This window comes from Chenopodium album, chromosome 24, assembly GCF_948465745.1.
Source record: "Chenopodium album chromosome 24, dcCheAlbu1.1, whole genome shotgun sequence".
NCBI classification, from domain to species: domain Eukaryota; kingdom Viridiplantae; phylum Streptophyta; class Magnoliopsida; order Caryophyllales; family Amaranthaceae; genus Chenopodium; species Chenopodium album.
The window spans coordinates 822,865-842,153 of record NC_137857.1 but is presented as its reverse complement, the minus strand read 5'-3'; the positions used below and the strand labels follow the sequence as shown (position 1 = coordinate 842,153).

General features: G+C 35.0%; 3 protein-coding genes across 3 annotated transcripts; 2 read left to right on the top strand and 1 right to left on the bottom strand.

Moving 5' to 3' along the window:
* Nucleotides 1–1,097: 1,097 nt before the first annotated feature.
* LOC145611187 (RING-H2 finger protein ATL43-like) lies at nucleotides 1,098–3,691 on the bottom strand. The gene has a single exon (XM_081666478.1). The coding sequence runs from the start codon at nucleotides 3,647–3,649 to the stop codon at nucleotides 2,537–2,539; it is 1,113 nt and encodes a 370-aa protein (XP_081522604.1). The 5' UTR covers nucleotides 3,650–3,691; the 3' UTR covers nucleotides 1,098–2,536.
* Nucleotides 3,692–6,801: 3,110 nt separating this feature from the next.
* Nucleotides 6,802–11,492, top strand: LOC145611188 (uncharacterized). The gene is made up of 9 exons (XM_081666479.1): nucleotides 6,802–6,999; nucleotides 7,946–8,195; nucleotides 8,268–8,332; nucleotides 8,422–8,486; nucleotides 8,783–8,869; nucleotides 8,963–9,093; nucleotides 9,419–9,524; nucleotides 10,000–10,245; nucleotides 10,998–11,492. Exons 1-8 carry the CDS (start codon nucleotides 6,875–6,877, stop codon nucleotides 10,224–10,226), a joined length of 1,056 nt encoding a protein of 351 aa, XP_081522605.1. The 5' UTR covers nucleotides 6,802–6,874; the 3' UTR covers nucleotides 10,227–10,245; nucleotides 10,998–11,492.
* Nucleotides 11,493–13,443: 1,951 nt separating this feature from the next.
* LOC145612023 (uncharacterized) lies at nucleotides 13,444–15,533 on the top strand. Its single transcript, XM_081667402.1, has one exon. The coding sequence runs from the start codon at nucleotides 13,523–13,525 to the stop codon at nucleotides 15,305–15,307; it is 1,785 nt and encodes a 594-aa protein (XP_081523528.1). The 5' UTR covers nucleotides 13,444–13,522; the 3' UTR covers nucleotides 15,308–15,533.
* The last annotated feature ends 3,756 nt before the right edge of the window (nucleotides 15,534–19,289 follow it).

The following is a 19,289-nucleotide window of genomic DNA, read 5'->3' as shown; positions in this document are numbered from 1 at the left end:
CAACTTCGTTCACACCCATATCTTTTCCATCCAATTAAAATGGATATATAAAACATGTTAGCAAAAATAAAATTTACATAAAATTAATCTTTATAGTCTTATAAAAGAAATCAATATATATATTTACCGGAAGTGAAAAATTGTTGTGAAATTGATCTAAAAATTTTAATTGTACAAAATCAAATCTAGATCTATGCATTGGAATTTTATCATCATCCTCAATTGGCCGAACAATAATATTTTAAAAAATTAAATCATTATTTCGATGTCACTAACAATGCGTGCGGTATTGCTTCTTATTTGTAGCGATTGAAAAGTATCTAATGGCGTAAACTTTTCTTTCAATTTATTTTGGACAAAAAGCTACAAAGTTGGCTTTAATTGAGGCATGAAGGCAATCATCTTGTAATTAAAAATAAAAATTAAGTTAATTTGATGGCTTGATTATGCTACCTAAATCACAAAAAAACTGTTTTTATCATAAAATTAATTAATAAAAACTAAAAAGGTTTATAAGAAATTTAAAAAATGTAAACGATTTATAAAGATATAATATCTCTTCATACTTTGATTTTCCAATCATTTTTGATTGAATTTAATTCTCTGATTTAATTAGATCTACATGTAAAAACAAAATTCAATAAACAAAACATAAACATATAATCATTAAGTTTTCCAAATAAACACAATGTAAGCAATAATCACAAATATATACATTTAACAAACGAAATTTAAAAATTAAACTAAGAATTACGCAACCAGATGACCTAAAACTAGGGGTGTTCAAATCCGGGTACCCGGGTTTTCGGGTACCCGAAAACCCGGGTACCCGGAGTTTCGGGTACTTGTTAATTTGTCCCATGTCCCGACCCGAATATCTCGGGTACCCGGGTTCCGGGTACCCGAATTATTCGGGTCTGGGTATAGGGTACCCGGATCTTTTTTTTTTTTTTTTTTTAAAGGTTTATTTATCTTTCTGAAAATTAATGTTTATTTCTCTTATACGTATACCAGTATAAAATATCTCGTATAATTATACTAGTATTTCTTGTAAAAAAAAACAATATGCTGTATAAAATAAATTAAAAAAAAACAAATAACAAAACAACTTTCTTATCAGTATAATATAATAAGAACAAGTTATACAACCCCAACAAAAACCCAATTTAAAGAGTACTATCACGTTATTACTATCAAATCCATGAATGACTATACTAATCCAGAATTCCAAACACAATTAAAAATAATTTAGTACTAATTAACTTGTAAAACACTAAAACCCACAATAAAATGGGTATACATATTCATCCCTAATTAATTAACAAACATACTTCATTATTAATATTGGAAACTTGTAATCTTCTTGTAGATCTGAGCATGAATGATGAAAGTGGAGCCGCCACCATATTGAAGCAAGCACATACACCACCGCACCTCCCCTTCGGTGTTGTAGTTGCGGTTGTTGTTACTTCGATTTGCAGAACGTTGTTGCGGTTGTTGTTGCTTCGATTCGCATAACAAAAATAGGGGCGGTGAGAGGCGGAGAAAGATAGGGGAGGAGAGAGAGAGGCGGAGAAAGATAAGGGAGGAGAGAGAGGGGGAGATGAAAGTGGCGTGAAAACTGAAAAGAGAGATCAGGAACCCTAAGTTAATAAACTAGTAAAATATAAATGGGCTGGGCTCATTTTGAAGGAGGGTTTTTTTTTTTTAAAAAAAAAAAAATTAAGTTATTATCGGGTAACGGGTACCCGATAATTAAAAAATTTGCCCCATGTCCCGACCCGGATAAGAGACAATCTTCTCGGGTCGGGTACCCGTCCCGGAAAAATAGATTTTTTCCCCGAATTTCCCATCGGGTACTTACCGGGTCATCGGGAAATCGGGTCGGGACAATCGGGTCGGGTTTTTTTGAACACCCCTACCTAAAACGGACACAAAATTCGCTTGATTTGGTTTTGTATTGATATGAGATTTTATGTGTGTCGTAGAATGCGTCAATTTATAGTGGTAGGCATCACAAATTTTAATTTAATTACAATTTAAAAATAATTTTTATTTCTTATCATAAACACTATAAAGATTATCTTAGATATATAAATCCTATATCTAAAGATGATTTTTTTAAAAGATAAATTTTAGTTTTTTAAATAAATTAAATCCTCATGAATCATTATTCGTTGTTTTTACCTACGTGGCAAATTTCTTAAATATCATTCGTCGCTTTTATTTAGGTGGCAAGTGAATTTTTTAATTCTAAAATAAAATAGAATTCTAATTTTTAATTGGTCAAAAATATACCTTTGCTTATATGGCGCGCCGAATGCTCTCCAAAAATGCCTACTTTATTTATATATATTAGATTTCCTCTCAAAAAAAATATTCTTAATTTTTTTTTACCCTAAACCAATTAATGAGATAATTTAATACGTGGGACCCAAACTAAAAATCCAATTTCTTAAAAAAAAAAAATCCATTACCTCCAAAATTTTGAGGAAAATAAATAAATTTATGGAAGGTCCTAAAATTTATGAACAAGTTAAGCTCCCGACCGTACAGGTGGCCTAGATTGAGAAATCCAAGCCATCCACCTGGCAATCGCCCCATTATGTCTCTCTCTTTCTCTCTCCTCATTACCACCATTTCCTGTATTTCTGCTCGAAAACCTGCTTAACCCCGTGATTTCCGACACACTTCTCTCATTAATTACACTTCTGCCATTACTACTATTAATTATCCCCTGCATCCTCACCCCATCATACTTACCATACACCCGCTTTGATCGACGGCCCTCATTCATCAACATTTCTGACCGTAGATACAACAGATCGTACGGCTGTACATCACTCCATCTCTCGTAATGGGCCCCACTTGGATTTATTATTATTTTATGTTCTACTCGTCTCTCTTTATCAACGGTTAATAACATCCCGTCTTTTCTCCGATCAACGGCTGTGATTGTCCCGTCTAATGACCTCCTTGACGACGTCGTTTTCGCCCCACCTCTTTCAATTCTCCCTTTTTCCCCAGCTGACGAGTGACGGCCCGAAACCCGATGGGTCGACTCGGGTAAACGTAAGCCCAACTCGTCCGGCTCAACCGGGTTGACCCGGTCTATTAACAGCACATCTTCAGGGTCAACCCGAAACCGGCAAAGAGGACACGTGGAATGAGCGTCAAGCCACGTGTCAACACACTCCACGTGAAAAGCATGCTTACATTTGGGTAATAACCGAAGAATCTCCTCCGGTTCAAACCGGTTTAAACAAACCGCGCATTCTAACCCGTCTTTTTCTCCTTGCAATGAACCGAACCGGAAAACCGGGAGACTCTCGATGATTACCGGGTCAATACCGGAATTCTTCCTTCCGGTCACCGGAAAACCGCGGTTGTTGTAATAAAATCCGGGTTCCGACGACGAGTCGACTCGCTGTTTGCAGTGTTTGGCGTACATGAGAAGGAGGAAGGTGATGGAGAATAGCGTCGTTAGTACGCCTACGATGACGGCGATGCTGGGTTTAAACGTGGAGATTTTCGCCGGAGATGGTGGTGGAGGTGGGTTTTCCGGCGACGATGAGATTAGACGGGAGTTTACGAGAGAGAAAAAGGGTGGTGTTAATAGCAGTATTAATGTAAGAAGAGGGGTTTTCATGGTGGTTATGGAGGTGTGAACGCCATTAAAGGTGTTAGATTGAGATATAATATATCGGAAAATATACGTGTGATATATCGGAAATAGAGGAGAGAGAAAGAGAGTGTGACTTGAGAGTGGGTTTTAGGGGGTGAAGTGAGGTGAAGGGATTGTTGATATATAAAAGGGGAAAGTCGTTAATGGAAAAGAGGAGTAGCAGAAGAAGAGAAGGTTGTTAGAGTGGCATTCATTGTCTGGGGAATGTTCTAAATTTAAATTTATATACACTTTTTTTTTTTTGTATGATTTTTTTTTTTATTTTTATTTTTTTTAAATGGGTATAAAAGGAGGGAAAATTTAATAATAGAGGTGAAATTAATTGATAAAGAAGGGGTTTGGTTTTGTTTGCATGGGATGTCATGTGTGGAGTTTTTTTTTTAAAGTAGTGTATGGGTGATATGTCTTTTTGTGAATCTTGTTATAAAGTTTGCCAACTCTATTCATTACGTTAGAGTTGGCGAATTTGAAGCACTACGTGTGTGATGAGAGAATTAGGATCGGTTAGAGTCTGTTCGGTTTGTTTTGGAGTGTAATAGAGTGAGATGTTTTTGATCTTAAATCAACGTTTAATATTCAAGTTGAGATGAGTATGAGATTAGAGGTGAGTTGTATAAGTGTGGTTGATTTAATTTAACTAGGTTCAATATTAACGATTTAACGTGGTTGATATGGAAGTATAATCGTAAATCTAGTTTTCTTGAACCGAACAGAATCCAAGCAACCCATATGTAATGTCTACCTATTAACAATTAGGCTAATATTAATAGAAATAAAATAGGATTAATGAAGGCAAGGGGATCTTCATCTTTGGTGAAACAAAAAATGGTGGAAAAGGAAATGAGAGTACAATCAAGTGACAAGGAAAAGACAAGGGAGATGAAAACAACTAGTTTTGGATACAAGTGAATACAAGGCCAGCAAGACATGTTTTGGTTGTTTTATTGAGTAATGCAAGTAATTAAAAAATTAAGGGAAAAAATTGGACAAATTTTGGAGTTAAGGTAAAAACAAACATAAAGTGCAAGAGAAAGAATGGTTAGGGAAAAGGAAATTACGGAACACAAGGACTACAAAATAGAGACAAAGAAAGGAAATCTAATGGGTAGTTGGAATTAACTAAGGTAAAAATTTATTTACCAATTTACAAACCCTTAAGTGATGTTAAGTTATGTCATATATTGAACGTAAAGTATTCGTTTCCAGAAGTTCGACTCATTTACAAATACAGAGTACTTTTGTTTTTAGAGAGTTTGAAAAAAGTAAGTGAGGGTAAAAAAAAAAAAATGTTACATTAGCTAGAGAGATAAAATAAAGGAAAATATTATACATAATCATAATCTTAATGGGTTATGTATAATTAAAAGTTAAAAGAGAATTAACAAGACTTATTTTGCGCATGATTTAGTCATATTTTGCTAAATTCATATTTACCTTCGTTTTTTTAGTTGACATGTATTCCTTTTTAAGAAATTTATTTTCCCTCCACTCCTTAATATGTGTCTAAATTAAACGTGTCAACTAAATAAAAATGGGTAAGTATCATAAAAGGATAGATATTCAATGCTTATTAATGCTATATAATCATTACCCTTAAGAAAAAAAAATGCAAAATTGATTAAGAAAATGAGTGGAAGCATTAAGCAATATGTAAATATTGTGAAGACTCTACAATTTTATGAAACACTGAAAATATACCGTATATGTGAAGAAAAAAATACTAGTATAATGAAAAATGAGTCGAACTTTTATACTTAGAGGCCGAGAATAAACACTGAAAATATACTGTATAAGTGAAAAAAAAATACTAGTATAATGAAAAATGAGTCGAACTTTTATATTTAGAGGTCGAGAATAAATGAATAAAAACTGTGCAAGTGTGCAACATGATCTCCGTGAATTGGATCAAGATGTACGTACTACGACGTTGCACTTAAGCCGCCAGTTTGTGACATAGAAACGTCATTATCAAAATAGTGATAGTCTGTAAGAAATTAAACATGCATTTGTCTGTTGGTGATGATCTTTACTTACCATTGTATGAGTAACAAGGATGTGGTTGTCATTTTGTTATGTGTTTGATAAATATTGATTCAACGACATCAAAAGCTATTCATTGGGCCTTTTCTTCATCTTGTTCTTGTGTTTCCTGATCAATGATGATTTCTTGGACTAATGGTGTACGTTCTTTTGTTTATCTCCTACACGGGTTATTAATCAATCGATTCAGTATAGTAAGTAGAGTTGATATGATAAGTTTAGTGGAACTCGAGCAATGTTCGGTATGGCAAGTAGGGTTGATAATCAATTTAGTGGAACTCGAGGTAAGGTTAACATTGATTAGCATTAGCTAGGGTTTACTTGAGTCTAACTCAAGCTTCTCGAGTTTATTGTAGTATTAGACAAGACACGTACATCCTCAAATAAATATTATAAAATCTCAAGGTTACATAATAAGAATTAAAAAGGTTTCGGTATAAGAAAATAAATTTGGATTGAAGAAAATTGGATTAATGTGGCTTGCAAGGTTGATAAAAACACGAAGGGTTCCTCTTCTCTTTGTCTAATCTTTGATAAAATAGGAAATTTAGCCCATGATTTTTGATGCGGTTGTTATTTCTCAACTTAAGAAGGTAGGTAACACGATAGCCCTTCTCGTGGCAAGATGAGATTCTCTTGGTAATTCAAATTTTGTTTGATCGGTCTTGCTTAAATGTAGTCTTTTGAATTTTAATCTATTATAATTTTCACTTATACACAATTGAAGATATTAATGATCAAATATGTACATTTAAAATCATGCAAAAGCCAAGTTGAACTTTAAGGAACGAGTGAAACATTCAAAAAAAAAAAAATTTCCTTTGTTGCCACCTACTTGTGAAAAGTTTAAAATCTAGAACATAAGTATAATATCACGTATAAGCTTTTCGATCAAATATAATTTTTTCAAGTATAAATAAGTGTATCTTTTTTTTTGTATATTTGTATTTGAGTTGGTATTTGTAATTGCATTTTGTAGTTCCTAAAGCTGATATTTTTAAATTATACGGATGATTTTAATAAGATCTCATATGAGTATATGACTATCGTAATAATCAATCACAAAATCACAAAAATGCAGCCAACTTAAAGTTTGCAACCATATCCCTTTTCCTTTTTGCAACAATTGAAACGATAGATAATTGAAGAATGCTTAGTACCCCACTCTTAACCTTTCCCGGTTGCAAAACAGCCCATTTTCAGCAAATAAAATTAAGAAATTGCAAAATTTTCAATCTTTATTCCACCAAATTCAAATTCAATCCCAAACCCAGGTTAGTTATAATCTTTTTATGCAATCAATTGTTTTAGTTTATCTTTCTTTCCCTTTTTTTTGTCAATGATTATAGTTTTATACACCATGAATATATAATTGCATTAATCCAACACATTTCCGATTACCCACTATTTATTGTTTGATGATTATAATAGAACCATCAATATTATCATAAAGTAATTATTTTCAGAAGTATTATTAGTCTATTTTTAAGAAATTTTAGTGTAAATGGTGGGTCATAAAATTCAGGATTTAAGGGATTTTGTCCTCTAAGTTGATTTGTGACAACAGCTATTGGAATTTTAAGTTTTAATTACTAAAAAGAAGAGGCTGATATTGAGATTAATTCTGCCCTAAAAGTTGTATGAAGAAAGTGTGCAATCAGCTGTTTAATGGGCACTAAAGAACCTCCATTATAGGGTATGGGATTGATTACTATATTGTATCGATTTCGTCGAAAGGACAGCTTAGGGTATGGAATGAGCATCTTGTACATGTAGGTTTTTGAGGTATAGGTGGTAGAAATGATAATTGGTCTTTTGAACCTAACTTAGAAGTTAGTGTGATAAACTTCATTGACCATTTGTGAAATCTGGAATGTGATTTGGTTTGATTGATCAAGGTTAGAGCTTTTCGCTAATCCGTGGGGGTTTCAAAGTTTAACAAGTTGAGACCTTATAATTTGCCTAATGTAAGTCTGAAGCGAGTTGATTTATTGAAAATGTTGAAATGGGATTGGATTTTTGTTGTTTGCATTGGTTGCTGTTGAAAAATCAAAGTTTAACAAGTTATTAGAACTTAAAAAGATTTGTCATATGTAATACTGAACTCAATTGTGCTTTATTGAAATGTAAAAACAGGGCTGGATTAATGATGTTGTATTAGTTGTTGATTGAGAACATGGTATGATATTGATTTGAAAGTATAATTGTTATTATTTTCAGGGTGTTTTTGAAGTGGACATTCTCTTGCATCCATGGCAATATGCCGAGATTGGCTTCCTGGATTATCACCATATACTTGCTTTCCCTTAGCCCGGAAGTTAATGCCCAAGATCATTCACCATATCTGGTTAGGTATGCTTGTGAAGATGTTAAAACTTATTACTCTAGCATCGACCATCTGAAAGGTAAAGCCTTAAGCAGAAAACTGAACTCCATCATAGCAGGGCATCACTCATTGTCGTATAAAGAGGTGGTTATGTGTCTGTGCTGTTTGTTTTTATATGAATATCTGCGGAACTGAAGATTATCAGCCTTAAATTAGGTATGGGATGCTCTTAAGATTCTTGATGCTGCTGATATTGATAAGCCAGAAGCGTCATCTGGGATGTAAGTTCCTTATCAGTATTTTTCTGAATGTTTATATAGTTGAAATGTACAATTTTTTAATGAAGTTATTGCTGACTTTTCCTATACAGAGTTGAAATCTACTCGTCCAGAGCTGTGCCAAAGCGTTTAGCTGGAAAACCTGAAGGGTGGAACAGTAAGTGATTCCCCTGGCTCTTTTGGTGCCGCTTTTGCTTCTTTGCAACCCATCGTGCTTGATACAATGTCAAATGTTAAATACATCATCTGTCTCAGCTCTGTGCACTTGAAGTATAATCATTGAATTTGTAACATTTTCTACCACAGATTTTAGATGCACAAAGTATTGTATATCCATTGCTTTACACTGGCCTAACCACATGACACCGACATTTTATTTTCCCACCGTGGTTTAATGCAATTTCCCATGTTATTTGATTGTTTTGACATTTATTCTGTCTGGTGCTTCTTTAGGAGAACATCTCTGGCCTCGTTCTTATGGCCTAATGCGTAGTCCATCTTTAACTGATTTGCATAACATTCGTCCAGCAGATGCAAATGGTACTAAGTTATAGTCTCATTCTTTTATACTAGTGAGGCAATACTTGTTTAATTGATTTTTAAGTTTTTCTTTTTTTTTCCTTTTCTTTTCAGTGAATTCATCAAGGGGGAATAAATATTTTGGAGAATGCCAAGTTGGGTTAACTCACTGTATGAAGCCTGCAAATAAGGAAGCTGCTTCTGACACAGAAACAGATATGAAGATATGGGCACCCCCACAACGGGTACGTTTCTGTACGTTCTATAGGAATTTTGGATCTGCTGCTCCTGTTTTAGTCACAGTAAACAGTGTGCTATTATTTCAAACAATGGGGAGATAAAACAAAGATCAATAAAAATAGTTCAATATTGTAGACTTTCTGAAACTATCTTCACTCTTGAATTTTTGATGGTAACATTTTGTAGTAGTTTATTATACCTGAGAACTTCTTTAATGCTATTAATTCCATAAGGTTATATCATTAAATCACACAGGGTAATTGTTACTGTTGTAAATATAAAGAAATACAGGTAAGTTGATGTATAAACGTTTTACTTCAATGCCTCCAGGTTAGAGGAGATGTTGCACGAGCAGTGATGTACATGGCTATTCGCTATGGGTTTCAGCAACCTGGTGAAGGTTCTGTTCTTCGCCTGTCAGACTCTCCAAGCACAGGTAGGTCGAAAGTTGAGTTAAAAAGTTACTGTAACCTGATAGAATGCTGAAACAATGGAATTGTCCGAGGAGGCAGTGAAACTTTCTCCAACGGCTTCTGTCAACAGACACATACAGCTCTTGGAAAACTCTTTTCGCTATCTTATTGACATGCTATTACCATTGCTATTTGTCGGTCTATGGTTTTGGTCTCCTTGTGTAACATCCTTCAACATGAAACATATTTTGTTCTGCACTCAATATCTGTTGTGGGTATTTCTGGAGGATTTGGCTTTCAATATTTTCTTACTATACATTTGTTCTTTTTCTTCAGAATTGTCCGTGAAATAATTCAACTTGTAGATATAACAGCTGGGAGTTTTTCTAAGTAGATGTCCGAAATGTGAACTTGAAACTATATTAACTCTGCATTCTATGATATGATCATATGAGTTACCGAAGCTTTTGACTAGTTTGTGTTGTCCACTTTTTGCAGTGAAGAAGAGGATGGGACTTCTTTCTGTTTTATTAAAATGGAATGAGTTAGACCCTCCATCCCAAGAGGAAAAGTTGAGAAATGAAAGAGTATGCAGGCTTTACCAACACAATAGAAACCCATTTGTAGATCATCCAGAGTATGCCAATTTGATATGGAAACATGTCGTTTCAAGTCACCAAAAGTCTTCTAGCACCTTGAAGCTGTTGCCAACCATCCAGAAATAAGGAGTCTGGAAAGCAAGAGGTATGTAACACTGATATCATTGCATTGCTTGTACAAATAATCAATAATCGCCAATTCTGAAATCTCGGCTTACATTTTGCGCTCCGTTTGTACGAGAGGAACATGGAAACAAACTATATACTTATATTATTTTTTCCATTCTCCTCTAATCCTTGATGTCCTCTATTGAGTAATTTAACAGTGTAATACACTGCTCATATACTCCATATCAGATTATCAGGTATCGATTGATTTTGCATAATTCACTTCTGACAATTCTGTTCTCACAGTCACAGTAGGAATAGGAAGCCATATTGGCCCATATGCCTCTTGCTGCAAGATCATAGAATAGTCCAACATACATGACAATTAATGGATACGTTCTACATGTGATATTTACTATAATCTTCTTAGAAGCTTTATGATGTATCAATGATTTTTATCTCTATCTTCTTGGTAGGTTCTATTCTTAATGTTGGGGTCAGTTTCTTATGTACTCACATGTAAGAAAATTAATAACTACGAAGCCCCTAGTAGCTATATTATTCATTGTAGTTTCCTAAACTTTGCCTCAGCTTGGCTTGGCTTCTGATTGCAAGCAACGCCAATAATTCGAATAGAGTTGTAAACATTGTTACATTGTAGGTTGTGTTATTATAATTTAATTTAAATAGTATAGTATTACATGTATGAGACATAATACTTCTTCCAGCATCCAAAAGCGAAGTGTGGCCAAACTTAATTCTTTACTAATTAGGATTGCCTATATGCAGTGAACAATTTACTTATCCTTTGAAGTTCTGATTACGTTTACGAACATTATCAAGATGGACATCCAGAGTTCGTGTGTAGAGCTATGCCTAGGATTATGGCAGCGATTGACACTTTGTATGAAAATCTCGTTGTGCAAAGCTGATTAAAGGTGTTAATCTATCATCTGTCAACAGCGCTCATGTCAGAATTTCAGAAGATGTTGAGCAGCTGAGAGCTAAAACTCCCATCCTGTGCTTGTGCAGCAGCTTATATACGGAGTATTTCGTATCCAATTTCAGTACGGTTGCAGATTTGTAAGGAATCCATCTTAGAAATTTGTTTAGCATTGTCCATATTATATACCCAAAAAAGTGCCATCATTCAACCAAGTTATGCATGTATTTGATCATCATGTATTCGAGGGTCATCATAAGCTTAATTTATTTAGTGGTTTAAAACGTTACTTATAATGAAAGCTGAAAATGCTTCACTTCAAATTCAGAATGATGCAAACTACTACGTATTTGTATAGTTGTATTACTAATGAAGTTTTAATGATGAGACCCATATGAGTTTAATGAAACCATAAGAAATCTCTCATCATTTCCTGCAATTTATAATGGTCCAAGTTGAAAACATGAACTTTTGAAGATTCATTTCACCAGTGCAACTCTAACCAAAACCTCAATCTCCTCCCTCGGTGGGTACGTGGATGTCAATGATGGCGGTGCTGAAGGTGCCGGTGACTACACCTCACTACTCCACTAGTTTATGGTGGCAGGAACATCGGCTAGGAAGGTGAGGGTCATATGAGGTACACAAAAGAAGCATTTAGCACCCAAATATAAATTGGGTTCTAGTTGAAGCAGCCCAATCAAGCTGATGAAGTAGGAAGGCCATATATAGGCCTTGTTTGGCAAATGGCTGTTGGCGGTTGGCTGTTGGCTGGTTCACTTGGCTTGTTTGACCAGCTGGAATGTTTGGCTGTTTATAATGGCTTTTGAAATTGGCTGTTTAAGCTGGCTGTTTATAAAAGTGTTTGGTAAATTAATTGTTGGTTGTTAGCTGTTTATTAGATAATTTGTGGGCCAACAAGCCAAAAGCCAACAAAAAAGCTACTCAAAGCAGCTTTTTCATTTTGGCTTAAAAGCCAGCTTTTTCGCTGACTAAAAAGCCAATTACCAAACACATTTTTTGGCTGTTTGACCACCTAAAAAAGCCAAAAGCCAAAAGCCAACCAAAAAGCCATTAAAAAGCCAATTACCAAACATGGCCATAGTCATCAAGGATTTAAGGTCACTTGTGAAATATTATAGGCAAAAGCATAAGTGTATAACATAACTCGACACGATGAGCACAAACGTACTACATACCACATAGAATTTTCGGCGGGCTACCTAGGCGAGCTTAAGCAACTCTTTGACACTCGAGTCCATCACAATTCACAACCCAATGTTATCATAACCCAACCCTTTGAACACTGCTTGCAACATCTAGCTACCTAGCTAGCATTCCCTTTGGAGCCTGAACAAACTTTTCTTTTCAACTATGATAATCCTATAGTGACTATGGATTGTAAGTAGACGATGCGGATGCGGATACCTCTTTCCCCATACACACAACCAACTAAAAATTCTATGCCTACTACATATATACTACCAATACTGGGTACATTTAGCGTGTACATTTTCAACATTGACACCTACCCAAGTGCGTATAAATCTAAATCCACACTCGTTCCACCACCAAGATCCTTACTACCCGGGCTTAATTATCTAGCTAGTACCCACATACACCCACTTGGAACTATTTCTTTCAATATATATATATATATATATATATATATATATATATATATATATATATATATATATATATATATATGGACCATATAGTTGCAAAATCAAGGTGGAGATTTTGCGAGCGAGAAAGATTAGGCGGATATGATTTAAAATCCACCACCTACCCATTATCCATGGCGGGTATGGATGTTCCATACCCGCCCACTACCCATACACGTTATATCCATACCTTGGGATAGGTGCAGTGTGAAATTTGCGAAACTGTACCTGCTTATCATCCCTAGTACTATAACTTAACAAATTATGCATACTACAAATTACTCCTCAACCTACCATGGACTTTCTTATGTAATGAATAACGCTACTCGACCCAATTCCAGACAAATTTTTTCCCCACCCTATTATGGCCTAAGGCCCTGTTTTTTAGAGATGCTCTGCTGAAATCTGCTCTGCTCTGTTTCGCAGTGCGTGGAAGCCTAGCCTTATTCTGCTCTGCCCAGAAGCTCAAAAGAACAGGTTCTAATTTTACCATAAATATGCAGGTTTTATTTTGGTACCCAGCCCGACCCATAGGCCCGAACAATCACACGGCCGTGCGCCCGAGGCCGTGTGTGATAGTGTTAGGGTTTCCACCCTAAAAAGAATCCTCACTCCAACTCTCCATCTTTCCCTCCTCTCTTCACAAACTCAATCCCCCAATTTCTTCCTCCTCCTCTTTCTCTCTCCTCCTTTCTCCGTCATCAATGGCGGCCGAAGAACCTTCAACCATCACAGAAACCTCCATATCTACCTCCCTAATCAAGGGTTTAGCTTCCTGCGACACTTCTGTTCGATCCAAATCCTTAAAAACCATTCTCAATTGGCTTTCTTCGCAAACCCTAGTTTCCGACGATGAATTCAAGAAGCTCTGGAAAGCTCTATTCTACTGTATGTGGCATTCCGACATGATTGAAAATCAAACGCAGCTTATCAATCGTCTTTCTACTCTTCTCCCTCAACTCCCTTACCCGCTTTCTCTCTCTTACTTCTCTCACTTCCTGCTTACTATGCGGAAGGAGTGGCCCGGCATTGATCATCTCAGGTTAGACAAATTCTACCTTTTGATTCGTTTTTTTGTTAGGAATTTGTTTGTTTTGTTGAAGGAATTGAACTGGGATTTGTCTATTTTGGGGGAATTTGTTGGGGTTTTGGAGAAGAAGGCGTTCTTCTTTGTTGATGATGAAGGGAAAGGGGATAATGGGTTGGGAAATGGGGTTACTTATCATATTGTTTCTGTGTTTTGTGATGAAATTAAACCATTTTTGCCATTGAATTTTGAGGTTTTGAACTTGTTGTTTCGACCCTTTGTTGGGGTTTTGAGTAAGAGTGATAATAAGGTGTTGGTTGGTAAAGTTAAGAGTAATGTTTTTGGTAATTTGATTAAGAATGCGAAGGGTTTGTTGGCGGCGAAGAAGTCGGGTGATGCCGAGGTTGATGAGAAGGGTGAGATGGTGTTATTTGGAACAATTGGTTTAGCAATGGGATATGGGACGAGGTTTTACGAGTTAGGTTCGTCTCCTGATTGTCTTCAGGGGAATAGGAAGGTGATATTTGGTTTACAAGTGGAGTTTTCGAAGTTGGAGAAGGAGAAGGCGGCTTTGTGTATCGATGTTTCGCTTCCTGAGTTTGATGGTGAGGTGCCCCTTCTGGTTTCTAGTAATGGTGATGTAAATGGGGTTGTAGAGGTTGAATTGCTTAAGAAAGAAGCTTCTAAAGAGAAGAAGTCAAAGAAGAAAAAGAAGAAGAATGAGGTTGCTAAACCTGGTGGAGTAAGTGGGATTGACTCTAACGGCGATACTGATATGGTTAACATAAGTGTGGAAGCTGAAGATGTAGGGAATGTAGTAGAGGAGAAGAAGTCAAAGAAGAAAAAGAAGAAGAATCATGGTGGAGCTAGTGGGAATGATTCTAACGGCGATACTGATATGGTTACCATAAGTGAGAGTTCGAATGCAATAGCTGAAGATGGAGGGAATGCACTAGAACTAGAATTAAATGAGGATATGATGTCGAATCTCCAAAAGCAGTTTGAGAAGATTGCTGCTGAGTCTGGATTGGATGGTGATGGTTTGAGTGCACTTGATTCTCCGAAACCTGTTCAAGTCAGTGGCAAGCCTGGTAAGAAGCGTAAGAGATCAAAGTCAGTGGCTAATGCCGATACAAGTGGCCATGATGATATTGAAAAAGGAGCTATGCTGAACACAGAGGAGAAGAGTGGAAAGAGAGTTAGATTTGCTATGAAGAATAATATCGTTTGGAAACCTCATAATCCTTTACCACCCCAAAATGTGAGGATACCTCCATCTTCCACACCTAGAGGCAGTGCCCTTAAGAAGGGTGTGTCCCCGGGACCCATTAGAGATTCGTCTCTAGATGCTAAGAAGAAGAAGAGGAAACCTAGTCCGCTGAAGAAATCTAGGAAGGTGAAGAGCATATCCCCCTCAGTCAAACGTGTCAAGAAGAAGAAGGTCAAGTCATTGTCTGCCTAGTTGCTGCTCCATCTTACGTTTGGGTGCAGAAGTTAGAAGCCCCCCGTGTTATATGGTGTGAAATCGATGAGGTGACTGTATTATGCTTTGTGGATTTCTGTCTTGTTATGAGCCAGATAGTAGAATGATGAATGAGGCACAGAGAGTATGCTTATATATTTGGATTATCTATAATACCATGAATCTATGATTGCCGTTTGATCATATGGAAAGTTAGACTATTGAATTAATTCTTTGCCTATATGCGACATATTTCGTGATGTGAAATACTCTGCTTTGATGATTTGATCAGACAGATACTAAGTTTCAGGTGAATTAACCACAAGTTTTGTATTCAAATTTTTTTCCCCAGATTCTGCTTCAATTTTGCAACTTTGTAACTTTTTTTTTTTTGTTTTTGTTTTTCTAGGACATTGCAATTTGCAACAATTTTACTTTGTTTTCTAACCAACCCAAAGAAGTTTGGTTAGCTTAGAAATAGAAGCTGTTATATTTAGGAAGTAAATTCTCTCTAAAATGCTGTTCTTTGCAAAACGAATTTCTCTTTGCTCGGTAAAAAAAACTCAGATGAAGCTATTTCACCCTTGACTGTTTCTGATTATGGATCCTTAATTCAATCGATGGGTAAGCGACCTGCTTTTCTTAGCAGATTATATTATGAGGGGCTTGAATCCTATATTTGTTATCTGGACAGTGGATGTGTAATTGTGTAGTACTCTATATTCTTCATATATCCGCTCTGTGCCTTTTGTAACGAAGTATGCAAGCAATGCAGCAACTTCCCTGATTCGTGTTTTGTAGTTATGTTTATTAAGTGAGTTTGTTAGTACATTTGTTGGCTTATGAAATCATGAATTGTCCTGATACATATCCATTTCACGTTCCCCGTCTTCCTACTGCTTGATGCCGAAATAATTGTGCATTGCTTAGCAGGGCAGGGGAAGAATGGTAGCTAGCCATCTTCGATTCCTAGCAAGAGCTTTTGCTTGTGCTATCTGAAATCGGGCATGTTTTCCTGACCTTGAATGTTAAAGCGGCTAACTACCCTTATAACTCAGTAAATATATGAAGTGTTTTTTTTTTTTCCACAAACGCACGTTTTAATTTCTGTACTTGCAAATGGCAATGTCGTGCATAATGGTGATGACTAGTAAGTGGGCAGCAAGACTAACAACATAATCACGAAATAATTAAATAAGGATGGATGAATCATCTTGTTTAGTGCTTTGGTCATCGTTGTATTTTTCTGATGACCAATTTCTATAAATCAAAGTCTAATGCTTTCTACATTCAATTAACATATATAATAACTAGATCACATCCTTTTTTTTTAATTAAAAATGTTGTTTCCGTGGACTTCATTTACATACGCTATTTTAAATTCTACGATGACTTTGGTTTTTTTTTTTTACTCTCTTGTGGAGTACTTGAGTCTACTACATGGAACTCGGTTAAATCTTTTTAATAATACCTTAATTTCTCTGTTTTATCTAATGGATATTACTCTGTATATGAGTGATAATTTTGACATTTTATAAATTGATTTTAATACTATCATTGTAAGAGCACAATTTTTTTTTAATGATCTACTGATTCTACTCGTAATGAGAAGTGTCAAAATTAATTTTTACGGTCTAAACATCCTATTCTCTTTGATCTTTGTAAAGCATAGCTCTACTCATTTGTTTATTAGAGGCTTTTCTAAACCCTTTTTAAGGAGAGGACAAATACTTACTAAAATAATGGAAAATCCTAACTTTAATTCAACCCATACAAAATAGTACTCATAAACCCATGTGCATATAACTTAGTAAAAACTCAATTCACTTAATTATTTTACCACTTTCCTTAAAAAAATTGTAAATCTTAGCCTATGTAATTAGTGAGATTAATTAGTACAACAAGGTGTTATTAGGGGGGCCTAATCCAAAGGCTAAAAGGGTGTTCAAAAGGCCAAAAAAATGAAAGAGTTATACCCCACAACTAAGTCACTTTTTTTGGGCTTTTGTTGTTTTTAAATTTAAGAATTGAAGAGTCACTTTCATGGGCTTTGATTCTAATTGGCCGGTCACCGCCCACCTCTCATCCTCTCTCCTCACAAAGCGGAAGTCAGCAACATTTACCAGCCTTAAAGTTTATTCTTCTTGCATCTTTTTTGCCCTTAATATTCTTCTACTACCAATATCATTACTCCATTTTTTAGTTTTTCATAAGTTCATTAATTAATTAGCTTCAATAATAGGATTAAGTGAACTCAATAAAGAAATCAGTTTTTTTTTTTTTTTTTTTTTTTTTTTTTTTTTTTTTTTTTTTTGGACTCGTAGACTAGTCAAACGGGTCAAGTGGACTGGATCGATTAGTTTATACTTGAGCAAATTTTAAAGTTTTCGAGTTTGGTTTGACCTGTAAAATTAAGAAGTCATTTTAAGTTGGTGTGTATATTTTCATTATGTAATTATGAGAGTGATTTATAACGTCTAATAGCACATAACATGTACGTGTCAAATACTTACACGATAAGGATATTGACTTATTATGGACAAGGCTATAAGGGTGTGTTTAATTTGGTTCTAAAAGGAGTTTGGAATGGAACTAGGTTTAAGAGAAGGTTTCTTTTCGACGTCCAATTCTTGAGAATTCGTGATTTTAGTTTTACAATTTGGTTTGGTCCAAAACTTGGAAAAATCCAGTTTACATTGGTAACCCATGGTCCTTTAGATTATAAATTATTTAACGAAGGTTTATACGAAGTATATGATAGAAGATTATGTAATTGTAATTTCTATAGTGAAAAACTAAAAAAAATAGAATTAGTTATATTTTGTTCTCATGTATTGGGATTAGGATATTGGAAAGGCTACTAACATTTTTGTGGAAATGAAAAATTACATTTTTGTTTATGTACAACTAACCTGGTTGGAAATTGGGCCACTACTAAGCATTCCAATCCGATCATTGATTCACTAACCAGGATTCGGTCTAGTTAGATTTTAGACCAGCACAAAACCCTACATAACTACATGTAAGATTATATGCCCAAAACAATTTGAACTAATACTTTTGACTCAACATTATTCGAGGATCAGTTCTGGGTGGACTGGAACCTAACCACCCAAAACTGATCCTCGAATCCGGATTAGCCCAAAGGGTGAATCGGGTAGAACACCAAAAAAAAATGCTCTATAACTACTATTCAGCACGCATCTATACCGGTAAGTGGCGTGGCATAACAATGTGCTATCAAAATTAGGTGTGAGTGTGTGATGTTTATATCGTGGCTTAAAACTTTAGACTTAAGGCCCTTTGAACTACATGAATTTAAGAAATAAGTCGTAGCAGCCTGCCTCATAGGTGAAGGTGATACTAATTCTTTATTAATAATAATATAAGTGATTTATTATATATATTTAGGAATGTAACAATTTCATGTCATTAATTGAAATCTAATGATTTGTATTGGGTCTAGTTTAATCTAATATCACCCTAGGATTCAGCTTGACGATATCAAACTAACAAAATCGAGTTTATGGTCACAAAAACAAAATGTCCAAAAAGTATTTTTTCTTACTCCTAGTACGATGTCATATTTTGTTTTTATTTGTTTTATTTATTAATTTTTTTAATTCTTGTCTTCTCTTAAAAAATTATTATGATTTTTATCTTGTCTTGACGTTGAACAGAACAAAAAACAAAAAAAATTAAAATAAAATAAAATAAAATAAACAACAATTTCCGACCTGTAAATGATTTGCTGTAAAAGAATCTCAAATTGGCAAATTACCCATTTATTAATTTTACATTATTTGATGTTTTTCTACGTCACTTTCCTTAATTAATTTTGTTCATCTTTAACCTCTCTTTCTCTCTCTAAATCTGGGCACATTTCATTGATTGTAATTTCCAAAAGTATGTTTGATTTTCTGATTAATTTATGATTAATCAAGATTAAATTACCCCCAAAATTATTGACATAATTAATTAA

Bases quoted from the DNA above. Each gene is read 5' to 3' on its own strand.
- LOC145611187 (XM_081666478.1), bottom strand. From the start codon at position 3,649: ATGAAAACCCCTCTTCTTACATTAATACTGCTATTAACACCACCCTTT.
- LOC145611188 (XM_081666479.1), top strand. From the start codon at position 6,875: ATGCTTAGTACCCCACTCTTAACCTTTCCCGGTTGCAAAACAGCCCAT. The intron at 8,333-8,421 runs GTAAGTTCCTTA...TTTCCTATACAG, and splicing joins CCAGAAGCGTCATCTGGGAT to AGTTGAAATCTACTCGTCCA. The intron at 8,870-8,962 runs GTACTAAGTTAT...TTTTCTTTTCAG, and splicing joins TCGTCCAGCAGATGCAAATG to TGAATTCATCAAGGGGGAAT.
- LOC145612023 (XM_081667402.1), top strand. From the start codon at position 13,523: ATGGCGGCCGAAGAACCTTCAACCATCACAGAAACCTCCATATCTACC.